Source organism: Petaurus breviceps, unplaced genomic scaffold (genome assembly GCF_028583685.1).
Source record: "Petaurus breviceps papuanus isolate PSGF00001 unplaced genomic scaffold, PetGlider_PUasm1.0 98, whole genome shotgun sequence".
In the NCBI taxonomy this organism is placed as follows: Eukaryota; Metazoa; Chordata; class Mammalia; order Diprotodontia; family Petauridae; genus Petaurus; species Petaurus breviceps.
The window spans coordinates 1,420,036-1,442,599 of NW_027187460.1; the positions used below are offsets into that span (position 1 = coordinate 1,420,036).

The 22,564-nt window shown below is 39.3% G+C and overlaps 1 protein-coding gene across 1 annotated transcript in view; it reads left to right on the plus strand.

The window, feature by feature from the left end:
- The window catches only part of LOC138155868 (maestro heat-like repeat family member 5), a 130,344-nt gene extending 108,206 nt beyond the window's left edge, over positions 1-22,138 (plus strand). The window contains exons 18-26 of the mRNA XM_069081120.1: positions 1,011-1,148; positions 2,026-2,137; positions 5,613-5,756; positions 7,671-7,847; positions 13,432-13,587; positions 14,436-14,558; positions 20,802-20,904; positions 21,322-21,396; positions 22,041-22,138. Of these exons, the coding sequence (XP_068937221.1) occupies positions 1,011-1,148; positions 2,026-2,137; positions 5,613-5,756; positions 7,671-7,847; positions 13,432-13,587; positions 14,436-14,558; positions 20,802-20,904; positions 21,322-21,396; positions 22,041-22,138 (1,126 nt within the window). The remainder of the gene's footprint in view (positions 1-1,010; positions 1,149-2,025; positions 2,138-5,612; positions 5,757-7,670; positions 7,848-13,431; positions 13,588-14,435; positions 14,559-20,801; positions 20,905-21,321; positions 21,397-22,040) is intronic.
- Positions 22,139-22,564: the final 426 nt, after the last annotated feature.

A 22,564-nucleotide genomic window follows, 5' to 3' on the forward strand; every position in this document is an offset into this window, starting at 1 on the left:
ATCTATCTATCTATCTATCTATCTATCTATCTATCTATCTATCTATCTATCTATCATCTATCTATCTATCTATCTATCTATCTATCTATCTATCTATCTATCTATCTACCTATCTACCTATCTCTGTCAATCTATCTATATGTGTGTATATATGTATGTATATACACATGCATATGTATATGTAAATATGTGTATATTTATATACACACATATGAACATATATAGACACACATGTCAATTAACAAGGCTCAGAACTCAGTAGGATAAGGCCATCCTGCAGAATCACATTTGATTATTTTCACACTGCTTCCAATTTCTCATTGCTATTAGAATTTGAAAGCAGTCAAAAAAATAGAATTTGAACCCAGAGCTTCTGTTGAATTGAACAGAACTAAAAAATAAACAAAAAACCCAACTTTTTTTTTTAAAGCAATTGGGGTTAAGTAACTTGCTCAAGGTTACACAGCCAGTTATTTCTGGGTGTGGTGCTAAGTATCTGAGCCCGGATTCAATCCCCAGGCCATCCTGACACTGGGGCCGGTGCTCTTACTCGCTGTGCTACCTGGCTGCCCCAAAACCCAACTTTCTGAACTACAGGTAGGCTCACTCTTTTGGGAGGCTGTGGATTCTCTCTCATTGAAAATGTTCATACAAAGGCTAGATGATTTATATGTTGGATATTTTGTAATAGATATAAAAAGAGATGAATTGGGAGGTTCCTGCCAATTTTGAAATTATGGAATTTTTGCAAAGATTTGTAGGAAAATATGGACAAGAATCACACAGGATAAAAAGGCAAGGAGGAGTTAAATGTTACAATTCAGCTACCATAGTGAAGAGAATACCTACACTGAGAAAGTCTCTGATCTGTCAAAGTTCTAATAATAAAATAGGTTTGTTAGGGATTAGTAGAGGACAGCCCAGGTGAATGAATCCATGTAAATGCATTCCAAAGTCAGGAATTGGGAACTGAACTTGAACCTTCTTACCTTGATTTCTCTGTTCCACAGGACATGCCTAGAGGCCCTGAAAGGTCTCTTTTGGACCACTGACAACTGGGAGGTATTTGCCTATATGAAGTTACAACAGGGCTGGGACCTTTTCAAGAAGATGAATACATTCAAACAGGGTGTGACCCTCCTGACTAGGTACCTGGGGAAAAGATACTGGGGATAGGGAAAGAGGGAAAATTTGGGCCATGCTCTCCTTGAGGTAGGCTATCCCTTGGGGAATTAGATCCCAAGAGGCATGCCTGTAATATATTTGGGGTTTGCACCCAATGTTTCTCCCCATTTCTCCCCCAGTGCCCACAGACATTCCTCACCTTATTTCCATGATCTTCAAATTGCCTCTGGGTCTATTCTGTGCAGGTTGGAGGTGTCTGAAAACTCCTCCCCACTGAGTAGTTGAGAACTGGATGTGCTCTTCATTCTGAGGGACTGGCACTTTAAATGAGAGCCTGGGAGGGAAATGCTAACACCAAAGGGGTGAAAAACAAGCATGATCCTATTGACAAATGTCAGTGGATAAGAGAAGCATACATGCATATGCACAAGAGACAGAGACAGAGAGATGGAGACAGAGAGAGACAGATACAGAGAGACAGACAGAGGCATATATATTTCTAGTATATATGTTTGTGTCTCATATGTACATATGGTTTTGTTTTTTACTTTCTCCCTACATTGATTTATTGAGTTTTCTTGTTTGGAAGAGGATAAAATGTATTATAAAGAAATGTTGCTTTAATGGTAAAATTTCAGATCCTGTGACAGAGTAATGAGAGAGGCATTTGCAAATATGTGTCCATCAAATTGCATTCCATAGATGACTGTTTCCTTAACCTATGGATAAGTGCTATAAGCCAGCACTTAGTACAGTTCCTGGCACATAATAGACAATAAATATTAGTTGACTTACTGAACTTTCTTTCCCAACTCTGACCCTGGTTCTCTATCCCCCATTCTCAACTGGACAAGTCCACCATTAGAGATTAAGAGTTTTCCCTGTTTATTCCTCCCCCAGGGCCATAACTCATTACAAGTGTGAGATCAAGAGCATTTTAAGTCATGCTATGCATAGTATGAAGAGTCCATATGAGCGGGATCATTTGGTAGGCATCATTGTTATCACTGAGGTAAGGCTGTCCAGGTAGAGAGAGTCCCACATCCACTCTGTAAAGAAGCGATGGGGTCCAAATTTCTCATTCAGGACCTCAGGATAGGACACTGAGAATCCAGAGCATTTCCTTCTCTGGCAGGTTGTGAGGAGTAGCTCAGGAGACAAGGGCAGAGGAGCAGTTTTGTTCAGATGACTTTTGGTCTAGTGATGCATATAAAGAGGTCCCCTTGATGGTAACTGCAGGAAAAATTGTTTTATACACCTTGGGGTACCCTATGTGGTAAGCAGTTATCTCCTTCATTCCCTTCAGAGCAGGATGAGTAGATGATAGAATCATGGAGTTGGCAGGGACCTTGGAGAGCACCTGGTCCTATTGACAAGAGTCCCGTTCTCAACAAACATCCCCAACAAATAGCTTCCCACAGAATTCAACTTCCATTTGAACACCTCTGCTGATGGAAAATACTACTTGTGACAGCCCATTTTGCTTTTTGACAGCCCTCATTTTAAAAATGCTTTCCCCTTTGCATTGAGCCTAAAATCTTCTTCACAACTTTCACCAACTGTTCCTAGTTCTGCCCTTTTGAGATCCAGCAAAACATATTTATTTTGTCTTCCACATGGCAGCCCATAAGATATTTTAAGATAACTATCATGGCCCCTCTAAGTCTTCTCTTCTTCGACTGAAACATCCTCAGTTAGCCCAACCATTGTACAGTTATCCCTTTCACATAGCAACTTTCCCCATTGTGGTTTTGATATATTGTGGGCTGGTATAAGAAATTAAATGGGAATTTTCTGAGAGTATTGCAGAAGCCACAGACAACACACAAAGGCCAGAAGATGACATAGAAAAAGTTTAGAAACCCATAAATACATAAAATGTATGTATAGTATCATATAATATCAACATATTTTATCTTCAAATATCATAATAATTCAGATTTCTTCTTTGGTACGAAGGGAGGGCCAAAAACTTTTATGTGAATTTTCCAGATTGTGGGGGTGCCACACCCTACTACCCAATGTGGAAGGGATAACTATGCAGCACAGTTTCCAGGCCCCTTTCTCTACCAATATCTCTTCTCTAGACAGACACTGGTTTGTCAATTTATTTCCTAAAATGTGACATCCAGAATTGAACATTTTACTACCAATAGGTTCTGGGTTAGGTCAAAGGAGAGCAGCACTATTAACTCACTCATTCTGGATACCCTATCTCTCTTAATGCATCCTAAGGTTTCACTACAATTTGGGAGGCTTTCCATGTCACACTGTTGCTTCACTGAACTTTTGGTCCACTGAGACCCCAATTTTTTTTTCTAGAGAAGTTATTGTTTAGTCACACCTCTCTTATCCTGTATTATCCTATATACAGTTATTGTTTTTGTTTGTTTGCTTGCTTTTTAATCTAAGACTCAGGCAAATATCAAAGAGATCTTCTTAACCACTTATCAGGCTGACAAAACACAGAACTAGACCAAATGAGGAACTTATGGCCTTGAGGCCACATGTGGCCCTCTAGGTCCTTAAGTACAGCCCTTTGGCTGAATCCAAACTCCACAGAACAAATCCCTTCAATAAAAAGATTTGTTCTGTAAAACTTAGACTTAGTCAAAAGGCCACACCCAAGGACCTAGAAGGCTACCTGTGGCTTCCAGGCTGTAGGTTTCCCACCGCTGAACTAGACCAACCAAAGTAAACATAAAATTAAAGGAGGGGAAGGAGTCCCATGAGGTTCAAATGAAATGATATAGATGAAAGCAATAATGAAAATTTTAATGTATGCTTTGAAATGTTTAGAATGCTGTCCAAAGCAGAGGGTTTCATTTTTGTCATCACAAATCCTTATTTATGTTTAGAGCTTTATAATCTATAAACTATTTTCATATACATTTTTGTCATTTGATTCTCACATTCTTAGGGGGCAGACAGGGTAAGATTCATTATTCCTATTTTATAAAGAGATAAACTGACACTCTGGGGATCTAAGGGCCTTGACCAAGGTTAAAGCTGTTTGCCAGTAGACTGGGGATTCAAGTTCATGTCTTATGTCCACCATGCTAGTACTCTTTAACCTCGAGAGAAGAGACTTTGAGAGAGTGACAAAGTAAATGAAATCTTTCTCCAAGTATATGGCAGGATTATATTTCCACATGGCTGTAAAATGCAGAACTAGGAAGAATGGATAGAGGTCGAGATTTAGGCTTGATCTACAGAAAAACTTTCCAACCATCAGAGCTGTCCAAAAATGGAATGAGCTGTCTTTGGAAATAATGGGCTCCCTATAATGATAATTTACATTTCTGGAGCACTTTTCTATTGCACAACATGCTTTTCCCCAAAACAACCCTGGGAGAAAAATTGTCAGCAGTTAAGTGATTTGTTCTGGATCATATGTACCCAATCCAATCCAAGCATTTATTGTGTTCTTTATATACAAGGCACTGGGGATATAAAGACAAACCAAGACAAATTTTAAAAATAAAAACAATCCCTTCCCTTAAGCAGATTTTGAATTGGATGAAATGGCTTCTTAGTTACCTTACCAGTCTGAGATTTGTGAATCTGTGATCTCTGATTCTTTTCTCTGCCTTTGAGTAAGATTTAATGAAGGATGTAAGTAGGAAGAAAAGAGGAGGATGGGCCTCATTGTGGCCAAGTATAAGGTAAGATAGTTAGGAGAAAATATCCCAGGCTTTACAAACAGGGATATCTCAGAGAAGGGAGGAGATCTGCTCAAGATCACACAGGCAGTAAATAGTGGAGTTAGGATTCAAGGTCAGACCTTTCTCAATTTGACAATAATGGGCCCAAAGAGGTACCTGGGAAAGGTCAGTTAAATGATCCAGGAGGTTAGTAGAGAAGCTGTTAGAAGTCAGACTGAAAAGAAAAGACATTTTTAGGTCAAATTATTGCCATTGAAACAGACCAAATCCTCTAAGTTTAGGAAAAAATAGACAGCTGTTGCTCAGACACATTGCCCAATCCCTGGATACTGAATCTCAAGGATTCCTCCCTGAGAGCTGAGAGGGAGTTCAATCCTAGGCTTTCATTGTCCCAGCATTGGGTTTCCATGGGGATCTCATTCCCGAAGAGAGGCTAAATTTGAGCATAAAACTAGCCACATAATGGTGGGGATAGGAACTGCCAGAGGTTAGAGACCTGACAGGACACTGAAGTCAGTGAACAGAGTTCCATTGTGTTTAGAGCACCATTCCTGCTATGTGAAGATGATAGAGAAGATTGCCCCAACCTTGGCCACACCTACCCTTGGGGCCCATTCAAACCAAGAACCTGAGATGGGGAATGGGTATTTTTTTATATTCTCGCTTCCCCGCTCTGGGCAGGATAAGGCAGGGCAAGACATTGGTGCACACATTCTTGGTGCACACATGTCCATTCCTATGTCCCTGACATGGTTGCTGATGGCCAGAGTTCAGGGCCAGTTCTGCATAATGTGAAAAGCTCACTATAAGAGCCCTGTTCAGCTTCTCAACAGCAAAGAGGTCTCTCGATATAAGTCTCGGCGGTCTATTGGGAGCTTCCTAACTTCATCCTTGAGAAATTCCAATCAGGTGGTACAGACCATGAGTTTGCAAGGGCTAGGCAGCCTTCTACTTCAACCTGAGAAGGTAAGAAGGGGAATTATTGTCAATGCTATTGATGGAACATGTCCCCAAAAAGGATATCCCCACCAGTTCAGGATTCAAGTTTTAAGGCCATGATTTTTTCTCCCTGCCCTCCTCCCTCTCCCAACTGCCTTGTAAAAAAAAAAGTTATTTCACTATCCTTTCATGCTTTCCCTGGACACACCTTACTTTCTTATTTAGCACCATCAAAAGTCCCTCTTCTATTTTATCCTAATTTTTTTCCTCCCCTTCCCCACAACAACCCTCTAACATAAAATCACAGATCTCAGAGTTGGAAAGTACTTTAGAGGTGCTAGTCCCATACATGCCTGAATAAGAATACCTACAACTTAGATATTCAAATTCTAAATGGATTTTTTTAATCTCACCAATTGAGGTATTCCCTCCAATAATCCAGATTGCAACCTTTTTCTTCCCCTCAATCCTATGTTACTCTTGTCCATATCTCCCAAGAAGTTTGTCACAGGTGATGCACCCAATATACTAGAGGTCTCCCTTGCTTTCTCTTGACATAACACTGCTAACAATAGAATACATGAGTTGCTTACTGGCTATCTCCTTCTCTTGTCACATGCCCATCCCATTTTTTCCCACTCACTTGCTTAGATGACATCCCTTACCCAGTTTTTTTCCTTTGTAGTTCCTTATTTATTATATTATAGGCTGATCACACCTATATATGCCATTTCATTGTCTTTTGAGTGATATTCATTTATAAATCTTCAGAAACTGCAATAGTAACAATTGGGGTTAAGTGACTTGTCCAAGGTCACACAGCTAGTTTTGTGTTAAGTGTCTGAGGCCACATTTGAACTCAGGTCCTCCTGACTCCAGAGCCAGTGCTCTATTCACTGAGTCACCTAGCTGCCCCTGAGCTTTGAAATTTCTTGAAAGAAATTTAGCTCACTTTCTCTTCTAATAACAAAACTCATTGTTCACTGTAAGTATCTATCCAAGAAGTCGTTACTGATAGCTGAATTCTATACATTTTTCCTATACTATTTGTCATACTCTTGACAATAGAGATTATTCATCCACTTGGTTTTTCATTGTGGATATTTAAGCCAAAATCCTTTGAGTGGTTATGGATCTTCTCCAGAAAGCTATGTAGTATTCCTGGGTTTCATGAAACCAAAATCTTGTCATCTGCAAAAAAAGCATCTGGGGGCCTTCACCATTTACAGAGAATTACTCTTCAACTCAAAATAGATCTCTTCCATTAAAGTGCCAAACACCTTTAGTTGATAAAAGTCATCATCGGGTCCCTTGTCTGGTATTAATCATCAGAGGATCATTGAATAAGACCATCTCTGTTGTTTCATATTTCATGAAATCTTAAATAATTTTGATATATGTATGGAAGTGCCTTTTAGATGGTGTTTTGGTGTATTGGCTCTACTAATAGTCAATAAATAGCAAGCCAAGTGAGAACCTGAAGTCACCAAAGGATCTTCTCCAGTCTAAGTATTCCTAGCTCCTTCAATTGATCTTTATGTAATTTGATTTCTAGACCCCTCCCCATCCAAGTCACCTTTTGGATAAACTCCATTTTGTCAGTATTCCTCTTTCAGTGATACACATGCAACAATTATATCGTCTCCATTTCTTCCCTTCTCTAGCTTAGACATCCCAAGTTCTTTCAATTGGTCTTCATAAGACAAGGTTTCCAGAGTCTCTCTCTGTCCAACAAGGGGAGGAACTGAGGGCACACAGGAAAGCTTCTTTCCCTTTACTATTTTGCTAAAGGTCTGACAGATCAGGGAAAAAATTCTGATGGAGTTGGTGCTTTGGGTGGGAGGGGTCCAGAAGACTGTCTTTGTAGAATATACAGAGCCTCCTGGTAAATCCTTAGGAGTACCCTAAGATCTTTTTCCTTTTCATCCTCATCCCCTGCAGGGAGATTTGCTCCGGAACCAACTGTCAGACATGATGGAAAGATTGTTGCTTAAGGAAGAAGAGAACATTTTGGTACTTATGAGCATCATTGGTGAAATCCTGCATCGTCTGAGTTTACAGGGTGCTGGCTCCAACAGTCTCAAGATGGCAGAGCAGCTGTATGATTTCTTTGATGACGTAGGTGTCAGGGCTGGGCAAATAGGTGGTAGCCTAGGGTTGGGGCTAATGGGAAGAATTCAATTCTTTACCTGAGGTGTCTCTAAATTACATCAGCTTCCTGGAACCCCAGGCCTTTCATTTAAGGCTGGTCTAGAATACTTCGCCTTAGTCCCAGGGTGTTACTTTGAAATACTTTTGTTCTTTAAGACTCTAAGACAGAACTTTTTACTGATGCCCTTTGTCTTTACATAACAGTTTTACCTGGAGGAGAAAAAAGTCAACAAACTCTCTCCTTCCCAAGAATTTTGCCCTAAAACAAAGAAAAAAAACCCAACCAGATACATTTGAGAAAGTGACATTGTATAAAGCCTTGTCATCTCTTGGTCCTCTGGCTTTCTTCCATGAGGAAAAAAATATGCTTCCAGTATCTGTTTTCTGAGGACTTCATTAGTTTTCCTATTACTGATAGATAATAATAGTATTTATTATTTTATCTATACATTTTATTTATATATTATATACTTATTAAATTTATTTATAATTTATAAAGTTTATACAGTGTTTTATAGTTTATAAAGTGCCTAACATGTTTTATTGCTCAATATTTGCTTCCTTTTAGTGATCATTTAACTTACATAGTGATAATCACTATCTATATTACTCTTTGGTTTCTTCTTACTTCCCTATATATCAGTTCATATTAAATTTGCTACATTTCTCTGAATTTTTTCTGTTTGTTATTTATTACTGAATAACAATTTTACATTTAATTCATAAACCATAGTTTTTAAATTCTTTTCTAATCAATGATCACCTACTTTCTTTCTAGTTTTTTCCTGCCATAGAGAAGTATGAGTATGTTGGTATAAATTAGACCTCTGTCTTTATAGTCGACTTTCTTAGGATATATGCTTAGTAAAAATATTGCTAACTCAGAGAGTAGAAACAGTTTGGTAAATTTTCTTGCATAATTCCAAACTGATATCCAGCATGTTTGAATCAATTTGCAACAACCAACATTGTATTTGTATGTGTCTATAGTTACTTCAACGTTGACTGTTACAATTTTGGGAGGAGATATATGTGTGTGTCTATACACATAATATGTATACATATAACACATGTTATGTATACATGTACATGTATATATATCTATGTGTCATGTGTATATTTATGTATACACACATATTATGGGGGAGTGCATGTATGTGTGTGACCAAAAGCCATTCTCCATTGATAAGTGATCAAATATATATGTAAAGATATATGTGTAAGGATATAATATACATACGCTACACATATACAATTTGTCAATTGTGGATACAATTTTTTGGCTTATGTTTGAGGAAATTATTTTCCTACTTTAGAGTTTCTCTTCTTTGTCTACCTGCATTGATTTTATTTATGCAAAAACTTTTAACTTAATATTTTGTCATCTCCTCTTTCCTGGTTTTAAAAACAGTCAACAAGTATTTGTTAAGTGCTTGCTATGTTTCAGTCACTGCACTAAGCATTGGGGATACACTGAAAGTAAAATTAGTCCTTGCCCTTAAGAAACTCACATTCGAATGGGGCAGACAACATGCAAACAACTATGTACATACAAAATACAGAGGTGATAGAAGGTAACTTCAGAGTTGATGGTATCAGTAGCTGAGGGGACTAGAAAAGGTCTTCTAAAGGAGGTGGAATCTGAGCTAAGTCTTTAAGGAAGTGTCATGTCAATGGAATGGAAAGATCTTTCCTGCCCATTAATAGGCCTATGTGACCTGCTTTGAGCAGGAGGTTGGTGACTCTTGTCTAAGGGGCTTTTGAGACAACTATTCCCCAAAATGATACCGACATTAAAGAGGTCAGCTAGCTTACTGTGTATCCCAGATGTGAAGGAGAATCTCTGAAAACTTGCTAAGATGTATGAATACTGCACGCTTCTGGTGATTAATTTGAGTACAAGTGATACTACTACCTAGAAGAACCTAGAAAACATTACTAAAGACTACAAAATTGTGCACAAGGAAGTGATGGATTTCAGGGTACAAGATGGTATTTTCTTCAGAATGGAATGAACTATTGAAGAAGTGACTAGTTTGGTAAAGCCTAGAATAAGGGGACATACACCCCAAATTTTGAGAGAGAAAGGATAGATAGGAACTCATGACTAAAATTCTTCAAAGGAAGTTAGTCCAAGAACAATGAGAGGTTCTCAGTAATGCAAAACTGAAGACTGAAAGTGAAACAGTTCTCACTAGGAGAAAGAGGAGTTGTCTAAAGGAAACTATGCTGAGGTATAGAAACTCACTCACCAATTTAGATTTCTAAAAGTCATGCAAGACAGGAAGATAACTAAGTGGGCAAGCCTCTACAAGAACACTGCCAGACATACTAGAACTCAGGAGGAGCTGAGTCTGTTGAGGAAACAAGGATGACAACAAAAAAAGAGGGGGCATTTTTAGTTATATTAAGGGACAAGAGAGAGAAAGGGAGTAAGATTACTATTTGAAGGGGATGGGATGATGATAACTGATAATGGCGGTAATTTAATTAATTTTGCTTCTATTTCCTCTATCAAGATCTTTGCACTGTGAAGGAAAAAAAGAAAACAAAAAGGTCAGTAGGGAGTTGATATATAAGATAAGTGAGGATACTGTAAGAAGTCTCCTGCTGACCTTAATAAGTTCAGGTCAGATAGTCCAGGTAAACTAAAGCCTAGAGTATTGGAAGAACTAACAAATGGAATTACTCAACCATGGTCAGTGATTTCTATTAGCAAAGACAATATGCATACATACACACCTATAACACACACAAGTATATACAGATTACATATGAACATTTTTTTAAAGTAAATTAGGGAGAGCACTAGCAGCTAGGGGGGGAATCAGGAAGGGTTTCATGTAGATCAGGTATTCTTCACCTTTTTATGTCATAAATTACACCCTTTGGCAGTCAGGTAAAATCTGTGGACAACTCAGAATAATGTTTTTAAATGCATGAGGTAAAATACATAGGATTATATAGGGAATGAATTATATTGAAATATGGTTGTTAAAATATTTTTTTTAAACAGTCAACAAGTTTGTGGATCTCAGGTTAAGAAAGCCCTGATGTAGAGGTTGTTTTTTGAGGAGAGTTTTGAAGGAAATGAAGGATTCTAAGGAGTGCAGGTGACCTTGGAGTACATTCCAGGCATGGAGGGACAGTAAGTGCAAAGACCCAAAGTTGGGAAATGGGGTGCCATGTGTGAGGAGCTGCAGAAGGCCAGTTTACTGGACCACAAAATGTGGAGAGGAGAGTCATACATAAGTAATAAGCTTAGAAAGATAGGTTAGAGCCCAGCTTGTGAAGGGTCATAAATCCTAAAATCCTATTTGATCCTAGAAGCAACTGGAAATCATTGGAATTTACTGAGTAAGGGAATAAAACATGGTTCGACAGTGCTTCAGAAAACCCACTTTGGCAACTATGGGGAGGATGAATTGGACAAGGTAGGAAGTTGAGGCAGTGAGATCAATAAGGAGGCTATGCTTATAGAAGGGAAGATAGATGGTGCAATAGAGTGCTGGGCCTGGAGTCAGAGATCAGAGTTCAAATCTGACCTCAGTCGCTTACTAGCTCTGTGACCCTGGGCAAGTCATTTAACCATGTTTGCTTCAGTTTCCTCATCTATAAAATGAGCTGGAGAAGAAAATGAGAAACAACTCCAGTATCTCTGCCAAGAACACCCCAAACAGGGTCATAGAGTCAGACATGACTGAAATAACTGACCAATGACAAATCTTTATTGAATGAATTATAAAATGAATGCCTAGTCCAGATGTGTTATGACCATGACAGAACAATCCCAGTGTGCCTATTACCTCCTCATTCTTGGAAGCTTTACTTTTTTTTTAACTTGAGATTTTATGAGTTATTTTACTGACACCTCATATAATTAGCTCATGTTGAGCTTGCAGTAATTAAAACCTCCAGATCTTTTTTAAACAAAACATTTTCTAAACATACCTTTTCCATCTTGTATTTTTGAAGCTTGTCTCTTAAAAGATTGCAAGAATATATATTCCTATTAAATTTCATCTTGTTAGATTCAACCCAGTGTTCTAGCTTGTAAAGATCTAGGTGGGGGGGAGAGGTTCTGTCTATATTTTCTAGTATGTTAGCATTTCCTTGCTGTCAATTAAAACTTTGATAAGGATTCCATCCATTCATCTGTCCAAGTCATTGGTAAAATTATTAAATGGCAATATAGCAATGCAAAGATTCTGGAACACTCTACTTTCCCAGTAGGAGTCAAACAGTTGTTGACTGTTCTTTGAGTTCAGTCTTTCAAATAGGTCCAAATACATCTCATGCCATTATCTAGTTTATGGGCACACCCAAGGCTTTATTAGTAAGTAGATCCCCATCCCCAACTAATTTTTGGCCCAAAGTTAGCGGACACTATGTGCCCTTTTATCACAGAGTATTTTCCAGGTCACAATCTGCTATTCCTATAATGACCACCATTCAAATCCCTAGCTTCCCCAATGGTAAAATGGATCCTCATGGTCCATTCCTTTCTTATCTTCTAACAGTATCACAGCCACACTCTGAATGCAAAAACTAACTCAGACTTCAAACAAATCAGTGAGGATGAGACCATCTGCATTGTCCTTTACTAAAAGAAACTACTGTGCTAGAAGCTGAAAAAGAAGCCACTTTGAATAGGGGAGTATCTATAAACCTCCTACTGTGTGTAGGGCCCTATGTGAGGTTAGATAGGATCTTGTAAACCCTGTTCTCAAGAATATTACAATCTATGAGAAAGGAAAGTTATACAGAAATAAACATTCTTAAAAGGAGAGCAAGAAATATGCAAAGAAGAAATCCAAGGAAAGGGTTAGTAGATGTTTTCAGAGGGAGAGGTTGTTAAAAGGAGCTGAAGTCTACTTTTCACCATTTCCATGGGAGCTAGAACAAATTACCATAATTTACATAATTATAACTTTGAATAGCACAAATTTGAATATATGTGACCTCTTCACAGGATTTATTATTCGTACTAATCAGAACATAGCTGTATACCCATTTGTCCTAGTACTTTTTTCTGGAGCCAAAATGAAACAATTTATTCCCTTTTCTACATTTCTAGTAATTTGAAGACAGCTATCACAATCCCAAGATTTCTTCTTTCTCCAGCTAAATATCTTCTATGGCTTGGTTTCCAGTCCCATTTCCATATTGTTCACCCTTCTTTGGACATGTTTCACCTTATCAATGTTCTTCCTAAAATTTGATGTCCATAATACTCTAGCTATGTCCTGAACAGGGCAAACAGTCAGGCTATTACTTCCGTTTCTGTCTAAGATTGCATTATTTTTCAGCTGCCATGTCCCACTATTGACTCTTGTAACTTTCAGTCTTCTAAAACCCTCATACCTTTTTCCCACAAATCATTGCCTAACCACAACTTTTGCTGCCTAACCACAGTTTTTGTTTTCCCAACACCCCGAAAGAGAAAAATCCTACCTGTTAATCCTAAATTAAGTTCAAAGCCCATAGATGGCATCATTTTGTTTGCCCTCTCCAACTCAATGTCCAACTTAAGTGGTTTTGTCCTCCTCAGGAGAGAGAAAAGGTTCGAGGAGAAGCCATCTTCCTCTACGGAGATGTGATCTATAGTGGTGGGAAGAAGTATGAGCAACAATTGAAGATGCATGCTTTTCAGTGTCTGGTTCCTCTCCTCTTCCATCTGGCTGACCCATGCCCAGAGGTTGTGGTGGTAAGAATGGGTCATTCACCTAGGACTTTCTGGGAACCTCTTATGAGCCAACTTGTGAGCTCAGCTACTCTGTGAGGGAGACAGAAAGAGGAGGAAAAAAAGACTCTGTCACTGAGATAATTCAAAGTTTACATGGGAAGAGAAGATTCACCCACAGGCAACTGAGAAAAGGTACATTATATATTTTGTGGCTGTTCAGCTGTTTCAGTTGTGCCTGACACTTTGTGACCCTATCTGGGGTTTTCTTGGCAAAGATACTAGAATAGTTGCCATTTCCTTCTCCAGCTCATTTTACAACATCGTATATGCCAAAATTCAAAATGTTTGTCATCTACTCAAGGAGTCTGTACAGAAGAGTCATTATGGTGGATCAGAATAATAAGGGAAGAGTTCCTAAGGGATATTGGGTAGACTTTTGCTTGAGCAATGTGGGGTAGAAGGTCATTCTAGAGAGAGTAATGGGAGATTATGAAAGGGGGAGAGGTTGTAGAAACCAAAACTATAGAGCTAGGACTGGTCACAGAGGCTCTTTTGACTGGAGGGAGCCAGTTTCCTCCCCTTCCTCTGTTCTTCTTTCTTCCTGCTCCCCCAGTCACTCATTAGAATCCCCTTCTGTACCTGAAGAGAGACCTAATAAACCAGGCTCCCAACAATCATTTGGTATCTTGTGGTAACACTTCCTATCATATAAACCTTTTCATTGTTTTTCAAGTGTGCTTAGGGAAGTGATAGGGATCATGGGAAGTGGCCCCAGAGTCTCCAAGGTGGTAGGGTTAGGGGCAACAGACTATGATGAGGTCTGAAAACCAAGGCTCTGACATGACATTTCTTTGCTTTTTTCCTGGCAGAAGACTAAGTCCACGTTCATGCGTCTTGCCATATTATTCAACTGGGACTTTCGGAAGGAACTGTTCAGCACACTGGCCTGGCGCGAGGGCCTGGGAGCTGAGAATGACATCTTTCTCTACATGGTAAGAGGAGTAAACTTTCTTTCGGGAATTTCAGAATCTATGTGGTCAGGGGTGGGGGTAGTTAGGAGCAGCAGCCCAGGACCATGGATTTAGAGAGATGGTTTTCACCATGAAACATCTGCATTCCCCTACAATCAGTTTATTCCTAATAGTCCTTTATGGGGAGGAAATAATTATAGGACAGAGTTTAATAGGACTATAGTGTCCCCTTTTAGACACTACATCTCTCCTAAAGCAACTTTTGGCTTCTATGGCTTATTTGGAGCTTACAATCTATTAAGCCCCCCAGATCTTTGTCTCATGTAGTCATCTAAGCAAACTTTCTTCATCCTGTTCTTAATGCAGGTAAGGTTTGCAGTCAAGTGTAGCACTTTACATTATTTTCCATTAAATTTCATTTTATTTGATTTATCTTATCATTCTTTTCTTTTGTAAATTTCTTTCTTCATTTTAAATTTAAATACAAAATGAGAAAAGAAAAGAGAACATTTCCACGTACACAGCAGAACATAAACAAGGATTCAGTATAAAACAAATGTCCATTTCACGAAAACCTGCATAATAAATACTACACAGTGTTTTCAAAGCTATGCAGTTTTCCTTTGGTTCCTTCTAGGTTTTCTTTTATTCTCTGCTGTGTACTTTTTACCTTACCTTTTCACTCCCTCACCCCATCCCCTGCCATAAAGAAGGCTACAATTAAATGCATATGGATATGTGTTTATATATACACACATACCTAGATACATATATACATATATATCTATAAACATTCACATATATTCACGTATACATTTGCATATATATACATATATATATGCAAGATCATATTATGCATATTTTCACTTGTCTTCTCTTTCTTTGGAGGTGGATATCATCTTCCTTCATCGATCCAAGTCTTTCAGTGTTTTTCTAAATCAAACAACTCATCATTCCCTTCCCCACAGCAGTATTCCATAACAATCACAACTTGTCTGAGAGATTGTCTATGAAAGTTTCCCAATTTTCTTCATTCCTTCTAGGCTACATTGGTTTTATTTATACAAGAAATTTTTAATTTAAAATAATCAAAATTATGTGTCAGGTCAGCACAACTGTGCTTGCCATCCCTTAACAGTAGAAGATCCTTCAATCTTCTCCTACTCAGCCATACAAAGTTTTACACAGTCCATAAGGTTAAAGTGTCTGAGACTGAGGCTGCCTCGCAATCCCAGATGTCTCAGGCTTGTTGTTTGCTGATTCTACAGTCAGCCTGGAGGTGTTTGCACTTAACTCAGGCCAGACCTCTGCCTCTGAAAGCTGAGTTTTTCCTGGGGTCTTCTCAAATTGTCTTAGGAGGACAACTGCTTTACCCTGACTCCTGTTGAGTTCTGCTACTCTACGTTCACTCTGAGGTGACTTTCTGTCTTTTGGGGGGGGGGGGGAATTTGGAGAGCCAAAAGTTTTCTGACCTACTCCTCCATCTTCCCAGAATCCTCTCTGATTTAGCCTATCATTCTAATATGAAGAGAATTTGTTGAATTCTCTGGCATCTGATGTGTTAACTCTCCCTCTTTATTTTGTCATCTGTAAATCTGATAAGTATCCATTTATGCATTTATTCAAATCATTAATAAAAATCACTAAATTCTAGTAATAACAATTGCTAGTCTCAGCTCTATCACTGACCACCTGTGTAATCTTCAGGAAGCTACTTCGTTCAGCTGTCAGTATCATCCATGACCTCTCAGGACTGTCATAGGTCAGGGTGAGATAATGAATATTAAAGTCCTCTGGAAGCTATAAAGTTCTGTACATGTATGAGGGAGTGCTGTTAGAATAGAACACTGAATATGGTCCAGTCTATACCTAGGTACTGTGAGAGATACCCTATACTTCCATGCTAGAGGAGGTACAAATATAAATAGGATAAAGTCATTGACTTCAATAAGCTTACAGTCGAGTAGGGAAATAGGACATGCAAATAAGGACAACCAAAATGTGTCAAGTACATAAAGTAGTGGACAGAGCACTTTGGAATGAGGAAAGGTCATCTTCATGAATTCAAATCTGGCCTCAGATACTTCCTAGCTGTGTGACCTGGGCAAGTCACTTAACCCTGCTTGCCTCAGTCTCCTCATCTGGAAAATGAGCCGGAGAAGGAAATGGCAACCCAATTTCCTTTCATGATTTCTTGAAATATTATATCCATTATATAGTGACTTTTGGGCAGTACAATATTCTCAAATGATCTCTTTTTTAATCTGTGTTCCAGGTTAGTTATTGTTGTTTTGTTTTTTAATAAGAAATACTTTACATCTTGTTTTTTAATAAGAAATACTTTACATTTTCTTCATTTTTTTTCAATCTTCTGACTTTGCTTCTTGTTGTCTCATGGAATCAATGGTTTCTATCTTGTCCATTCTAATTTTCATGGAGTCTATTATTTGGGTAAGGTTTTGTACTTGTGTTAAGCTGTCAATACTCCTTCCAAGTCTGCCCGCCAAAGTTTCATTTCTTTTCCAATTCTTTACATTAACTCTGTCATTTCACTTATAATATCAATTTAAACTTTTCAAACAAAAAACAAACACAAACTCTGTGTTTTCATTTTTGCTGTGATTTCTAATTGACCTTGTGGTCAGACTGCTTTTCTTTAAGTCTTTGCTCTCAGGTGCTTTGGCATTTTTCTTTTCTTTGTTCATGTCTTGGTAATTCTTGGCACCCTATAGCTCTTTATGGTGGGAGTCTTGTTTTTGTTTAAAGATTTTTCCAGTTGTATTTTCTCAGGTTGAGCACTGTGGCAGGGTCAAACTCTATGCATTTCTAGAGGGAATACCATGGTTTATATGTAATGGGTCTGTTTCATCTGGATTCTTGCTAGTATAGACTTGCAGCATAGACTGAATGCCAGATTCTTCCAGGATCACAGGGGCAGCTCAGGCCCAGGAATGGCACATTTTAATTGGGCCTTATGTTATTTGATATAGAGTATAGTTGGTTTGTTGTTCTCTTGGACTTTCCACACTGTAGACCCCAGTTTGGGTCTACCCTTGTAACTACAGACTTGTTCCTCAGTGACTTTCAGTATACAATTTCTGTCCGCAGCCCCTGTCTGCTATGCTTGTTGGCTTTGTAGCTTCAGAGAGCTGTGGGCCTAACCCTGGCAAGAGCCCAGAGGCTGGATTGAGATCCCTTTCTGGGGTCAAAGAACAGAGCTACAGACCTAACCCTGTTTCACAATTCCTGACCTGGTCACATGCCTGAGGGCTGAATTCATCATCTTGGGTTAGAAAAAAAAATGACCCACTGTGGTTTGATTTTTCTTATATTTCTTGATCCCTACTCACTCTGGCCCCCTTCTTGGATCTTTGCTGGAGTATTTGTGGGCTGTATTACTTCCTCCTGTTCTGCTATAGTTTCTAGTTCTTAAGGAAGGAAGATTCTTACCAGCAGAGGAGGAGGGGAACGAAAAATCTCTACAGCCAGTGGTGTTGGAAATATGCTTTAAAGAACTGATAGGAGTTGAAGTGCCTCCCTAAAGCTTTGACTTCTTATGGTGTCAGTCTGTATGACCTGCTACTGCTTGGTTATTACCCACTGGTATGGTCATGGACTGGCTCTGTCATGCCTACTCCTGACTCAGCTATGACAATGAGACTTAGCCTTGGAGGATTAGATGATCCTGATGGATGAGAAGAATGGAAATATCAATCTGGTTAAAGTACAGAGTCCATATAAGGGAAGTGAAGGCAAATGAGATAAGGCTGAAAAGGTAAGGTGGGGCCAGTTTGAGGAAGATTTTGAGTATGAGGTAAGTCTTCCTAATCATCGCACCTTTAGGCCCCTTCCTAGTGCCTTCTCCTTTCTTCTACAGTGAACATCTAGTGTCTTCAGCTTCTCAGCCTCTCCCAAACTAAGTAGTGACCCAGGGTCCAAAATTATACAACACCAGTTAGTCATTCAAAGTATCAACCAATCATGAATATTTTAATTTCTAATATTTTAAAGGGTTTAAATAATTTGCAAAATACCTCCCATTCTTTCCCAATAGCTCTATGAAGGAGAGAGACCAAGGATTATTAACCCAATTCAGATGAGGAATTGAGACACAGAGAGGGGAGATGTTTTGCCAAAAGTCATGTAACTTTTGTCAGTGTGAGAACCAAGACTGTTCATTCAATTTAACAAGCATTTATTAGGTACCTACTGAGTCTAATATTGTTCTAGACACTGGAGTTTCAAAGAAAAAATGAAAAAAGTTCTCTACTCTCAAGTAGTTTACATTTTGCCAGATGACATTGGTTATAATATTGACTCATATTTTTGTAATATTTTAAAATTTACAAAATACTTTTTTAAAACCACACCTCTGTGAATGATGTAGTTTATTATTATCCACACTTGACATGTAAAGAAAATGAGGCCCAGAAAGACTTGTCTTGCCATAGTCACACAGATAAAAAGTAGCTGAGCCAGGGTTTAACCCTATGCCCTTCTAATTCAAGGTTTCCTACTTTTACCTCTATACCACACTTCTCTTTGTTCCAGATGAAGGCTGATGGTAAACCTAATAATATTCAGGTTTGAATAACTAATATCATATATAATATATATAGTCATAAGCTATTATAGCTTAATAGGTTCACTCTCCCTTCAGGGGGATTTGTCTTAAAAGAAGAGTATAGAGAGGACCATATGCATTTAAAAGAAATTAAATTCTAATAGTGGAATTCCTAGCTCCATATTTAGGGCAAAACCTTTGATATGTCCCTTCATCTTGTCTTCATCCCGTAGAAAATATTCCACTTCTTGATGACCAGGCCAACTGGGTCTAGAGGCTATAACATCAAGGCAATATTCACAGCACTGACAGTGACTATGAATATGTCAGTATAGTTCTGAATCACAACATATAACAGACACTTCATATAGAAGACAGAAGCAAAATATTTATTCAGATGCCAGAAAGCCCAATCCAACCACCAGAAAACCAAATTCATTATAGCAACAGAATAACACTGCAGAGAGCAACACCATCCCAAAGTCTTCCCATAAACAAATACTCACAAGCCTAGCTGCTTCCTTGCCTGTATCCTCTCTCCCCCAGTTCTAACTGCTCTGACTCCCAGCTTCCTCTGGGCTCTGCTCCACCCATTCAGCAAACTCCTCCCATCACAGTCTCCATGTGATTACATTTGGCCTATTAAGGGTCAGAGAAGATCTTCAAATTTCCTTAGGTCTATTAAGGGCAGGGAAGATCTTCAAATTCCCATTACCATTACAGAGGTAATGAAGGATTTTCAGCTATATGTCATCAATATGGAAATAGCCTTGAAGTCAAGGGAAATGGTTATCTCTTTTGAGGAACTGAGAAGTCCATTCTCTTCTATCTGTTCATCCATTTGACTGGAGCTTAAAGTTATAGGTTATAAATTGCTAGAACTAGAAAGGACCTTGGAGGTCATGTAATCAAAAGTATCACATAGAGTTGAAAGTGGTCTCAAAGCTGTCTCCTTCTACACAGTCCTGACTACTGGGGAGGGAGGAGGAGAGGGAGTGCACATCATGTCCTAAGGCAGCTCACCCGACTTTGGGGCCAAGCTCTTTATCACTGGGATGCTTTTTTCTTACATGAAGCCTAAATCTTCTTCCATGTAATGTCCCCCATTGCTCCCTCCTACTGATGCTCCAGAGGACCAAGCAGAACAAATCTAATCCCTCTTCTTATGACATCCCTTTATCATGTTGCCTCAAAGTCCTTTTTTTTTTTTAAAGCAATTGGGATTAACTAACTTGCTCAAGGTTACACGGCCAGTTATTTTTGTGTGGGTGCTGAGTATCTGAGGCTGGAACCGATCCCAGATCTCCCGACTCTGGGGCTGGAGCTCTCACTCACTGCGCCACCTGGCCATCCCTTCAAAGTCCTTTCTTTTCCATGAAAAGTGTCCCTACTTTCTTGTCCCAGAGTGTGCTGAATTCAATCCCTATATATTGACATTCTTGACAAAATTCAACACTGTAATATGACAAATGGGGAAACTAAGTCCCAAGAAAGCAAAGGAACTTGCCTAAAATTACACATAGTTGGAATGTCTAATGAGGACATGTGTGTATAGGAAAGGCAGAGTTGAGTTGCCTCCTCCCCTAGGATTGTGGAAACCAGGAAAGAAGGGCTACCAGTCTCATGTCAGAAGCCACTGATGATCTCTCTCTGTTGAGAGAGATCTCTAACTTCTCATCTTTTTTTCTCCTTCTTCCCAGGTAGAAAGCAATTTTGGGGATTACCATTTGTTCCTCCTGCAGGCTTTTATGTATGTCAAGAGCCCTCAGAAGAATCTCCAAAGGGCTGCCATGAAGTTTATTGGTAAGTCTCATACAGCTTTCATCATCTTGGTTTATTAGTCGATCACCCTTCCCCTCAGGATCTCCCTAGAGCTCTCACTGTCTCTGGTCCCTCCTGGATTCTGAGGCTCACTGAACACATGCATCCCCCACCTTCCAACACGGGCCTACACCAGGACCTAAGCCGAAGTGGGCAGAGATGTGGTCTCCTCATGGGGCCAGGTTCCAGGCTTTCTCTCAAGGTTAGAGATGATTCCTGTAGCCAGAATTGGTCTAGGAGATTCTGTGGTCACAATCCTTGATTGAGGAGAAAGTCCCTGGCCGTAAATGTAGTCAGGCTACAAGAGAGGGGTGCTGGCTCTAGCTCCTCACTGGAGAAATGAAAGCCCAGAGTTGTCTTCTCCCTCAAGTCCAGGCTATTCTCTTCCTTGTGCTTCAGGTGGAATGCTTCAGGAGTACTTTTCTGATCTCTGCTTTTACTTGAACAAGTCAGATGTGAAGCTACTCACAAAAAGTAAGCTGTGGTCTCAGATTTTTACTCTCCAAGTTTGGGGTGGAGGTAAGAGACTCCGACAGATCAGACACAGGAGTCCAGTGAAAGAAACCAAGAGGCAGGGCCTATGTCTCCTCCTCAGATCTCGTACTCCCTGAGGACAAGTTCGCAGAAGAAAGTGATGAATAGAGTGTCCCTAAGAGATGGGTCTGTGTCTTTCCTTCAGACCAGCAGTTCCTATAGGATGGGGGTTGTTTTCCTCTTGGACCAAGGGCTTCCGCAGGACAAGGGCATGTCTTTCTCTCAGATTAGAGGCTCTCTAAGGGTTGAGGCTACATCCCAACTTCTCAGACTGCAGGCGTGGTCTTGAGTTTCCTCTCCCAAGTCATGGGCTCCCTAATAACAGGAGCCACGTCTCTCCCTCAAATCTATAGTTCCCTAGCAGTAGAGGCCATCTTCTTTGTGGTCTGCATTTTCTCCCAATAAATTCTTGAGCATCCCTCTCCCCTAACCTTCCTTTCCAAGTGTTTTTATATTAATGTTTTCCCCTTAGGCTCAATCATCACCAAATATTGTTTCTCTCTACCCCATCTTGAGCTCTCCAGATCCCTGAGGACGAGTGTTGTAGTTGGATTTTCCACCTCTTCTTGATCTTTCCCTTTTAGATTTTGAAGAGTTGCGAAGGGACCAGGACCCCAATATCAGAAAGTTCTACCTGAATTATTCAGAAGATATCTATGAGCTGTCCAAATATGTGGCCTGAAGCTCTAGTCATTTGTTTTTTGTGTTTAAAAAAAAAAAACTCATTGGTTTTACCTTTCATTCAACCGTAGCAAAATAAAAGTGTTTAATTCAACAAGCATTTATTAAGGACTTACATATGTGACCAGCACTGTATTGGGTGATGGAAAAAAGATAAGGTTTAGATGAGACATCAGTCCTGCTGTCATGAAACTCACATTCTAGTAAGTAGGCTATGACCAGATAGATGTGATATACAATTATACATAATGAGTATGTCTGGGAGGCACCAAACAAAAGCCATTGTCGAACAGACAAAGGGTCTGTTACGAACCAGGGAAATCAAGGAAGTCTTCCTGGGAGCAGCAGCATTGAATCAGGGCTTACAGAATGGGTGGAAATAGACTGGGCAAAGCAAGAAAGGGAGGACATTCCAGATTGTGGGGCC